This window comes from Anopheles funestus, chromosome 3RL, assembly GCF_943734845.2.
Source record: "Anopheles funestus chromosome 3RL, idAnoFuneDA-416_04, whole genome shotgun sequence".
Classification (NCBI taxonomy): Eukaryota; Metazoa; Arthropoda; class Insecta; order Diptera; family Culicidae; genus Anopheles; species Anopheles funestus.
In genome coordinates, this window is record NC_064599.1 from 65,115,104 (window position 1) to 65,126,468 (window position 11,365).

An 11,365-nucleotide genomic window follows, 5' to 3' on the forward strand; every position below is an offset into this window, starting at 1 on the left:
TCATCATTCGTCTGTTTTTTTTTGTATTATGGTATGTGTGTTACATCTCCCTCCAGTCGATTGTTTTATACCTCACGGTATCATAAACCGCGCAGACGTACGGATTCTCACCCGGTCCGCTACCATCATCACCACCACTGTACCACTAATTATCGTCTTCATTATCAAAATATTTGCTTCCAAACCCTTGTGGCAAACCCCGTACGAAGTTAGGAATGGAAGTTTCGCTCAGGCAATCAGTAAAGGAAAGTTTGGATTTTTGGGGTCGACTAAAAGTTAGAAGCGCTTATTCGTTGCATTCCATAAAGTGATAAAAAATTCAAATCAATCACCGAACCCGTGGTAGGAATTGAAAAATGGTGATCCCGTTCGATTTTGGGGGTTTTGTTTTTGTTTAATTACCGTCTAGCGCATTTGCTGGTTCTGGGGCGCTATTGTTGGCCGTTTTTTTGATTGTTGTTCAAAATTCCCGTGTCCACATGTCCTTTTGCTTGTGTCCCGGGTTCTCGACGGGTGATCTAAGGAAGAAAGAAACGAGTTTTACAAAATTAGTTTGAGGGAGAGTAAACGAAGAAAAAAAAACGTGTTGGTAACAGTGTTTCTACTTCCAAGTGGCATTTCTGTCCTACCTGGAACTTAGGTTAGGAAGGGTCCCTTTCTTATCCAGCCTTCTTCAAGCCAAGGATGAGGACACACTGAATTAGCTCCGATTTTTCTTTAAGAGTAAGCGAAACATCCAAAAGGGTCCTGTTTTTTTGTCATTCTTAGAAGTTTCTGAAGATTGCGAAGGAACGGAACAAAACGAATCGGACCGAAGAGGAAAAAAAATAATTTTGAACCATTTTGTCCATTTTCCCTAGTTTTGTGTCATATCCCTTTTTCCCACCCTTCGATGCATTCGGATGCACTTGCACATGATATTGGAACGCTGAAGCAGAGCGAAAGAACGCACGCGAGAGAGTGAGAGAGCGCATGAATTCCCGCGTTCGGGATGAATTTCTCTTTCGTGCCCTGATGAACTCTTCGGCTTCGGCTTTTCGCTCTCGCGGTTTCAATTTGCCAAGAGCGAAAGAGTGAGAGAGCGAGAAGAGAGTTTAATGTTGGGATGAAATAATGGGAAGAAATAGAAGAGCGAAATGGTCAAAATTCGTACCGGTTTCGGATGCATTGGGAAATTTTACTTTAGCGCCGCACGTTCACCGATAAGTTCATTCGTTAACAAACTCTCATCGCAAGCGGACGCACGTTTCTTGCGCTCCGCCACTACAGCTAAGCTAATACCGCCTAAACTGAACGAGAAAACAAACGTCTAGAACGGTGTATAATAATTAGATGAGCATTGCACAAACTTGCTTATAGTTTTAAACTTCATCAGAACATTATTGTTGTAATCCCGTACATCGATTGTGAATGTCGTGAAACACCCGTGTGTAAAGTGTGTGCTTGCTTGCGTGAAGTAGAATCACACGCACCGACGCAATTACGCAAGGAAGGAGTCTGTTTCGTACACGCAGCACAAATATATATACGAACATTTATTTCGTACCATCAACCCGACGGTGTGCGTGTGTTGTGAAAATTGTGAAGTTTTCCTTCCAGTGCCGAGTACCTACCCCCAACGGAATCGGTGTAATTCGTGAAGCGTAGCATATAGCAAGGCAACCGGCAAGGCATTAAAAAAAACCTCCAAAAAATCGAATCCTTTCCCGAGGAAAAGAAGGAAAAAAAACGGGAAAAATATCCCGCCGCATAATGAAGAAACCGTGTTGCGCGAAGTGATGCGATTGTGTTGTGGCGCGTGTGAAAGCGAGTGTCGTCGTACGTCGTCCGGCTGGTGGAAAACCGGCTGGCATACGGGCGGTGGTGGTACCCGGTACAAAACCATGATGCTGTCCGTGCTGGTAGCATCCTTCCACACACCGACGAGAAAAGCAGCAGTACAGCGAGCAGTAGCAGCAGCAGCACCATTGACGAAAAGTTTCTAGGCACCTCCTGGGGGCAGCCACCGCGTTCTTTGCCACCTTTTTCGGTTTTAGTTTTTTATTTCGTTACGACATTTCCGTGTGTTCTTGTGTGAGTGAGTGTTTTTTTTCTGTTGCTCCCCCAAATTTCGGTTGTGTCCGCCTCCCGGTTTCAACATTTCCATTTTGTGTGCTATTCTCTGTGTACGCATCCTGTGTGCGTGTGTGTGAATGTAGTTGTGTGCATCTGCCTCGCCCACCACGAAAACAAGCGAGAGTGCTTTGAAAAGTTTTTCCAGCACCGCAGTTCGTGTTTTTGCACACACAAAAAAGAAGGGCCACAAAAGCCGTGTGTTGTCGTGGTGTGTATGCGCTTGTGCCGGTCGTACGTGTGTAAGAAATATTTCTGTGGCAACGGCCAAAACGCATAAAATTCGTTAAAAGTGAAGTGTAGTAGAGTCCTTTCTCTGTGTCCGTTTCGTTGGTGAAAATAGGACGAAAGGTGTAGAAAAGCAAATTGGTTCGAATATCGCCGCAATTCGATCCACCAACAAAAGATGGAGTTCCTGAAGATAGTGTTGTTGTTGGTGGCGTTGGCCACCGTGACTGTTGCACGTTCGAGTGTGATGAACCGCATGGATGCGGCCCCGCGTGGCTGCAAGTGGCAACGAGTGTTGGACGAAACGGGCGAAGAGGAAGCACCGGCCACGGTAACGACGGTGCTGTCCTGCAAGCTGAAAACGATCGGTGGTACGGACACGTTGATGCGCAATCTGTCCTCGTACCAGATCGAACGCATCAACTCACTGCGGCTAGAGTGCAGTGACATTCTGTTTTTCGAAAGTTCTCTCGAAGCGAACCAACATTCTGGGGCATTTCTGGGATCGCTTCGCCGTTTGCGCGATCTTAAGATCGAGTACTGCAAGATCAAGTATGTGCCTTCGATGGTGCTGGCAACACTGCGTGACCTTCGGTCGCTGTCCCTCCGCACACACAACACAGACTGGTCGGCGATGAATCTAGAGTTCCATCCGGAAAGTTTCCGTGGCTTGACGGAGCTTAAGCGGCTCGATCTAGCCGACAACAACATCTGGAGCCTGCCGACGGACGTGTTCTGTCCGCTGTTCTCCTTGCGTCATCTCAACCTTACCCGCAACCGGCTAACGGATGTGTCTCAGCTGGGTTTCTCCGACTGGGGCAATGGACCAACGGCACCGGGTAAGGCGTGCAACACCGGTCTCGAGGTGTTGGATCTGTCGCACAATGATCTGCTTGCCCTGCCCGACAACGGTCTGTCGTCGCTCCGGTCGCTCAGTGTGCTGATGCTGCAAGACAATCTGCTGACGGCTCTTGCCGACCGTTCGTTTGTGGGGCTCGGTTCCCTGAAGGTGCTTAACATGTCCAGCAACAAACTAGTGGCGTTACCGCCAGAGACGTTCCAATCAACGCGCGAACTACGACAGATCTATCTCCAGAACAACTCCCTCTCAGTGCTGGCACCAGGAATGCTCGAAGGTCTCGACCGGTTAGAGATCCTGGATCTGTCCTACAACGAGCTAACGTCCGAGTGGGTGAAACGGAACACATTTGCCGGCATGAAGCGACTCGTAGTACTGGAGATTGCCCATAACGCCCTTACCAAAATCGACCGGCACGTGTTTCGGGAGCTGTACAGTCTGCAGATTCTTAACCTGGAAGCGAATCAGATCGAATCGATTGCCGATAATGCGTTCAGCGATCTGAAGAATCTGGTAGCGCTGACACTTTCCCACAACCGATTGAAACGCATCGAACAGCACCACTTCTCGGAGCTGTACGTGTTGAACCAGCTGTACATTGAGTCCAACATGATCGAATCCATGCATGGTCGTGCACTGGAAAACCTTACCAATCTGAACGATCTCAACCTCAACGATAACCGGCTGACGGAAATCCCGGAGGGATTGGGCAAGCTGCGCTTCCTGAAATCGCTCGACCTCGGCAAGAACCGTATCAGCTCGGTCAGCAACGCATCGTTCGAGGGTCTGGAGCAGCTGCTTGGTTTGCGGCTGGTGGAGAACCGCATCACGAACATCTCGCGCGATGCCTTCGTAACGTTGTCTTCCCTGCATGTTCTTAATCTCGCCTCCAACCAAATCCGTCACATCGACCAGTCAGCATTCAGTTCGAACCCAACCATACGGGCGATCCGACTGGACAACAATGATCTGGAAGATATTAGCGGTGTGTTTACCTCTCTACCGGCACTGGTGTTTCTGAACGTTTCCGACAACCAGATCCGCCTGTTTGATTATTCACATTTCCCGGTGTCACTCGAGTGGCTCGATATGCACCAGAACAACATTACCGAGCTGGGCAATTACTACGATCTGAACAATCTGCAGATTAAGATGCTGGATGTTTCCTTCAATCGGTTAACCGCGGTCGATGCGAAATGCATTCCCGACAGCATCGAAACACTGTTTCTCAACAATAACGCACTGGAGGAAGTTGCAGCCGGTACGTTCCTCTCGAAACGCGCTCTGGAAAAGGTGGTCCTGTACGGTAACTACCTGCGAAAGCTGGAAATCGGTGCACTCGCACTGACACGCGTTGCCGATGATCGTGAGGTGCCGGCCTTCTACCTGGGTGATAATCCGATCCACTGTGACTGTACGATGGAATGGCTGCAGGGCATTAACAAACTCGCCCATCTGCGGCAACATCCGCGCGTTATGGATCTGGACACGGTGCTCTGTACGATGGAACACGAACGGGGTGCAAGTATCCGGCCGCTAATGGATCTGCGTCCGCACGATTTCCTTTGCCGCTATGAGACGCACTGTTTCGCCACTTGCCACTGCTGTGAGTTTGATGCGTGCGACTGCAAGATGACGTGTCCGGATCGGTGCAGCTGTTACCATGACCACACGTGGAAGGCAAACATTGTGGACTGTGGTAGTGCCGATTACACCGAGGTACCGGAACACATCCCGATGGATGCGTCCACGATCTATCTGGATGGGAACGAACTGCGTCAGCTTGCCAGCCATCAGTTCATTGGCAAGAAGAAGCTGGAGGTGCTGTATCTGAATGGTAGCAACATTCGCGACGTACACAACCGTACCTTCAACGGTATACCGAGCCTGCGGGTGCTACATCTCGAGAACAACTACATCAACGAGCTGCGTGGATTCGAGTTCGATCAGCTGACGAACCTGAACGAGCTGTACCTCGACCACAACACGATCGCATTCGTTGGGGAGCGCACGTTCGAAAGTTTGCGGTTTCTGGAGGTGATTAACCTGAGCGACAACCGCATCAGTGAGTTCCGACCGTGGCAAGCGTTTGCCGCTGCTAGTGAGACCGGTTCGCTTGCAAGAGTGTCTCTAGATGGAAACCGGTGGCGCTGTGATTGTGAATCTCTTCGCCGGTTGCAGCGTTGGGTGCGTGGCGTCAGTGGCGACTTCGATCTGCAGCGTATGATCTGCGCCGATGGTCGGGTTGTGGCCGATGCCGTTGCGTCTTGCGACAGTCGGCAACCCGGTACGTTCGGTGGAGATGTTGGAGGAGCGGGTGAGGTGGACGGTGACGGTCCTCCGGCCGTCCATCGGACGGTTCTGCTCGGGCATGGACTGATCGGTGGAGGTTACGTTCCACTGTTAGCTGCCATTCTTGTTGCCATCATCGGTACGGCGCTCATCGTGGCGTTGGCCTGTGTCTTCCGACAGGATGTGAGGTTATGGGCCCATGCCCGGTACGGCGTGCGGTTAGTGAAGGACCCAATTATCGTCGGTGCTGGACGGAAGGAGACAGACTCGGACCGACTGTACGATTGCTATCTGGTACACAGTGTGCACGATAGCGATTTCGTCGGACGACTGCTCGGTGCTGAGCTGCAGCTGCACGGTTATTCCGTGTGTCTGCATCACCGGGACGTACATCCGGGTGCGTTCCTGGCTGACTCGTTACAGGGTGCGGCAGATGCCGCCCGCAAACTGCTGCTAGTCGTCTCGATGAACTTCCTGCAGACCGAATGGTCACAGCCCCAGTTCCGTGTGGCCCTGCAGTCGGTGATTGAGAGCATTCGGCCGGCTCATCGGCGTCATAAGATTGTGCTCGTGCTTACCGCACCGGTCGAGATTGTGGCGATGGATCCGATCATGCACCTGCTGATCCGCACCTGTACCGTAGCGTGCTGGGGTGAGCGAAAGTTCTGGGACAAGCTACGGTACGCGCTGCCGGACGTCCCGAAAGACCGAGTACCTACCAAGCTCGGTGACATCACGCGTAGTCCGGCGAATCTGCGCTACACACCCGCACCGACATCACTCGAGCAGTGGTGCAAGATCAGCCCGAGCGAAGGTGGAACGGGCGTCGTAGTACCACCCGGTGGGCCGGTACCGGTTCCCGTTGCCATCCCGCAGAGTACACCATCGCAAAGCACCTGCAACACGGAGGACGAATCGTCGTCGTCCGCATCCTCGCAACACTACGAGGCTCCGATGAGTCAGCACTACAACATGAGCCGATCCAGTGCCTCGCTTGGTCACGTGTACTCCACGATACCGGAGACGCCCCAGATGGGGCGCAACGGAAGAGCTTATTTCGTGTAAAAAAAAATACAAGGGCGAAGACGGTACTTTCCTATTTTATGTATGTTTTTTCCCAAAAAACAAGAAAAATGCGCGTTTGTACATAATTACTATATACACACACAAAACCTAGAAAATAACGCATATACGAATACGAAGTTGCTAACGGTTACGATACTTCATAGTCAGAAAAACGCAAATGTTTGCAGTCAAACGCTATACAAAGGCAGTCAATTTTGTTGATTTTTAGTTTTAAACAAATTTGCGAATAAGGTATTACACAACACTCGCCTAACTCGTTAACAAAAAATGATCTCTTTGGCCACGCAACGTAACAGGGGATATGCGTGACGGTGACGACAAACGTGTATCTTGGGTCAAAGGGTTTTGAGGACCGCTTCTGTATAATCTTCCGAAATGTTTAAAATTTTCCGGGCATTACATGTTGGTGGACAGAAATTAGCACACAAAACAAAATGAAGCAAAAATTTAAAACGAAGCACAAAAATTCCCCAACTAAAAAAAGAACGGAAAATCGCCTAGATGTTACTCATTTATTGCGCCACTGCTCTTATTTGCCAAATATATTTCAATGTCTTTTACAAGCCGGTCAAAAAAGGCCCGAAGATTACAGAAAATTTAAAGGACCAGAGATAGGTGAAGGAAGGGGAAGAAGGCTTTAGCGGTGGGAAAAGAGGAGGAGAAAAAAACCGTGTGTGTGTCGTCTGTACTGTGAGAAGAATATATAGGACTAAATATATATATATATGACTTAAATGATCGTGATACTAGTTTTTACATGGCCTTCCATCAGAGAGTGCACTCCTTTGTGCGTGCCTCTCGCACGGTTAATCGATAAATGGTTCCGATGCAAAAAGGAGCTGACTTAACATGGACACACACACACTGAAAAACCACATCGTAATAAGCACAAAACACCTAACGTTAAGTAAATAAGAAAATGTATAATTGTACTTTATGTGAGACCGCTTGGTGGTTTCGTACAGTGGGAAAACGCTCGTCGAATGTACACACTAGAGAAATTTGTTCTAAACTTTGCCCCGCACACAACCACACGAAAGCACTAACATCCGCCACCGCGCCGCGGGTGCGTACTTTCTGTTTTGTCTGTTTCCGATAATTGTACTCTCCTGTTGTTGCAGATGGGAATGTAGGGAAGGTATAGTAACGAAAGGGATGTGTGACTATTAGCCACACATTTAGCGAGCGCGTTGAGTTTGGTGTGCCATTTTTGTAAGAGGAAAAATTAAACGGAAATGAAAATTACAACCAGAACTGACCAAGATGGATAGGGCGAAAAGAGGGAACGCAAAATGAATGAAGAAGAGTCTGAAGCTGTGCAGTTGCAGGAAAACATTTCACATTAATGCCATAGAGAGTGCAAAGAATTACAGGAAGATAAAAACTTAATGTAAATTAACCAAGTTACCGAATGAATTTTAGCTACACAGAAAAAAAAAGAAACACAAACACTGAAAATACAGAAAGCACAAAAGGACAAAGACAAAATTATATAATTTCCCCAAAAACCCCACCCAGATGAAAATGAGAAACAAATGGCATACATATGCACCGTGCATATGGACCGTTCGGAAGGGTCTCACATAGGAAAGAAATGGGTGAAAAACTCAACAACCACCAAACACTCGCAAAAAAAAGAAGGGCACTCAATGAAAAACAAAACAAAAACTCGCGCTCCAATTTGTACATTTCGACTAGAGGATAATAATTTATTACAAAACAAGCGCGATGAGAGCGATACAGAAGGAACGAAACAAAAAAGTGGTCAAGAAATAAAAAAAACGCGATAAATAGAGAAGTGTGCAAAGCGAACATAGATAGCAAAGTGGGTATAGATATCAGGTGGGCTTATCCCTAACGATTTGACAGCTGCGCTGTAGAAAAATGAATAAAAATTTGACGTTTATGGGTTCGATTTTTTGTCAATGTATGTGAGCGAATCCTTTGGAATGTGCTATGTGTGTGAGTGAAAATATATGTATCACAATCGAACCCCCAAACTTCTAATCGGTTTTCAATATGTCTACCGCGCCAAAGCTATAAGCCCACCTAGTCTCTTTACCCACTTTGATAGATAGAACGAACGGTGGAAGAAATACAGAAACAGAAGATGTTAATAACAATGCGAAAAAGAACACAACCACACACATACAAACAGAAAACGAATGAAATACAATTTTGAATTCACGAAAAATGAAGCATAATTTCAGTGTTTGACTTTTTTGTTGTTTGGTTGGAACACACCGGAGTAGAAACTGAGAAATACAACGGGTGTGTGGACGGGTGTGATTAAGGGCGGTCGGTCGGTTGTTGTTCTTGCGTCCATGATGGAGTTCCGTTCGTTCGGAAACACTTTTGCAGTGAGCCCGGTGGGCAAGGGCCACGGTATTTTTTTTTCATTCGAGACCTCTCCTGTTGTCATAGTGATCGTTCGTTCCTTTTGTCGGCGTGGTCGAAAGTGGTTCTGCTGTTGAGAGCGATCTGTTGAGTCTGGTCGCCCAGCATCATCATCATCATCATCATCATCATCATGACCGTCATCATGGTCGTCGTCGTGGTCGTCGTGAGGGACGGGATTTTTTTTTTTGGGTCTCGTAAATTATCGGTCCTGCTTTCTGCTGGTGTGGAGAACAGGAAAGGGTTCGGTGGGTAAAAGCCGGGCGCCGAATGTTTTGTTTACTTGCCCTCTGTCCATCAATGAGGGGCTTTTTGTTGTTGTTGTTGTCTTCTTCCTCATCCACACTTCGAGATGGACCCGAGAGGTCCCTCCTGCAGCAACCATGGAATTGGGAGCCACGGAGTGCACGGTTTTGTAGGCGGCCTACGGCGTGATTGGCGTGCGCTGCGGTGTACCAGATTCTGACCGGGCTAGTTTCTTAAATTATCGAGATTTATTCCATCCGATTCCGGCGTTTGTTGGGCGCAGGGTTTGTAACTCTCCCGGGGTATGCCTTTATTTATCCAACACTCTATTTCTTTTTATTATGTTCACCTTTCTGTCATCTTCTTTACGCTTTCCCAAGCCCATTTTTCGAGCTTCGGCACTAGGCAGTACTTTGGCGTCCACGACTCCTGCCAGGGGTTGACCTTCGCCAGATTGCAGGGAGATCGTGCCGCATCGAAGATGGGCTTGTTCTTTTTTTCCTCTCTCCCCCTATCTGGACTGATGACCGTTTGCCGGTCGTCCGCTGGGAACTGATGCTTCGGGGGTATTTCGGGATGGGTTAAGCATTTGCTCAACAAATATGGCCCCAATTTTTTTTCTTCTCCCGGTCTGTTACCTCTCTCTCGGGGGTGAGAATTAACGTGCAGCTTCAAAAAAGGCCCCGTTCTGGGTTGGGTCGTTGTGGATATTTAACTCGTTTTGTTAAAGTTGTAAAATGTGGGGATATTCTTATATTTGAGTTTTTTAGGGAAGATATACAGTCAGTTTCAATATTTTCGACGTTTTTTTTGAATAGCTGTTATGACTTTCAAATCGATCGAATCGAATCAAGAAGTAGCAACTCGAAGAGTTAAGTCTCCAAAGGAGATAATATTTTTTCTCTAAACCACATAACACACATAGAAACCCAACAGCTCTTCCAACCTTCACGTAATCTTAATATGAATGTTCTAGATATAGAAAATATTGATTTTTTTTATCAAATAAACTTTATCCTGAAATTATTAATCACAATATTTTGTTTCAAAATATTCTAGATCTTTGAGTAATTTTTCGTAGAGTTCGTAAGAAATCTTATATTCATCATTTGATGTAATTTTCCAATAAAATATTTCGAAACATCCCCTTTCTTCAAGTTTCTAAGGGGAATATCGTCTCTTAAGAGGCAAACATAATTATTAAGTTCAGTATTAAATTTGTACCCAACAACGCCGTAATGGAAGGTTCTTATATCTGTTTACAATCTCCCAAAACTCTCGGGACTCTTTGTGATTTAGAACCCAAACCCAATAAAAAAAAACTGGTAACGAGAACACAATCGAAATGAAATCGAAAAGCATTCAGCTCGACACACTGGAGCAATGATCTGATCTAGAAGGAAAGGAAAGAAACCCGAAAAGCGATCAACGTCCAGACGACTGGCTACGATCCCTCTTTCGCTCGACATAACGAGTCAGTAACGTTAAGGGTATGAAGTGGGAATGGAGCAGGAATGGGGTGGAAATGTGAAAATCACGGACATTCGCTCTGGCTCGTTCTTTATGATTATGATCGTTTCTGATCGTGAAATTGATGTTTACTCGTTGATGATGCTGATGAGTAAGAATAACAACATCAAACCCATGCCTTTTGCCTTGTCCGCTTTCGAACGCTTTTTTTTTTGGGATGGACAGTGGATGAAGGTGGCAAGGGTAAACCTGGTAAACCCGGTAAAGGAGCTGCCCAGTTTCTTCGACCACAAGGGTATACAATTCATTTTGCGCTCAAAACACGCGGTGTCAGTCTCTCTAATGCACTTACACCGTCTCGCGGAGTCTCGGATCTCGCACCGTGACCGAGATGAGCCGTTCCTTACCCGGTCTTTTTCCCCGCGGTGTGGAAAAGTGAGTCGAGTGCAAAGAAAGCCGAATGGGGGCACCATTCGGACCAAACCTCCATTAGCATTTGTATCGTCGCATCAGGTCGCGCCCTTACGCCAACCAAAGGGGTGTATGGTTTTCGGGAATTGTTGAATGCCTGAACATGGGATGACGCATGAGAGAAGTGGAAATAACAGGGAGAAGAAAAAAACCTTCCACTTCGATTCCGCACAACCATCGAAGGCCGCGGTCCCGCGTTTGTGG

The 11,365-nt window shown here is 47.3% G+C and overlaps 1 protein-coding gene across 1 annotated transcript; it reads left to right on the plus strand.

Annotated features, from left to right (window-relative positions):
• Nucleotides 1-530: 530 nt before the first annotated feature.
• On the plus strand, nucleotides 531-8,398 carry LOC125769089 (toll-like receptor Tollo). The gene has a single exon (XM_049437537.1). It carries the CDS (start codon nucleotides 2,519-2,521, stop codon nucleotides 6,554-6,556), a length of 4,038 nt encoding a protein of 1,345 aa, XP_049293494.1. The 5' UTR covers nucleotides 531-2,518; the 3' UTR covers nucleotides 6,557-8,398.
• The last annotated feature ends 2,967 nt before the right edge of the window (nucleotides 8,399-11,365 follow it).

Coding starts and splice junctions, on each gene's coding strand:
- LOC125769089 (XM_049437537.1), top strand. CDS start 2,519: ATGGAGTTCCTGAAGATAGTGTTGTTGTTGGTGGCGTTGGCCACCGTG.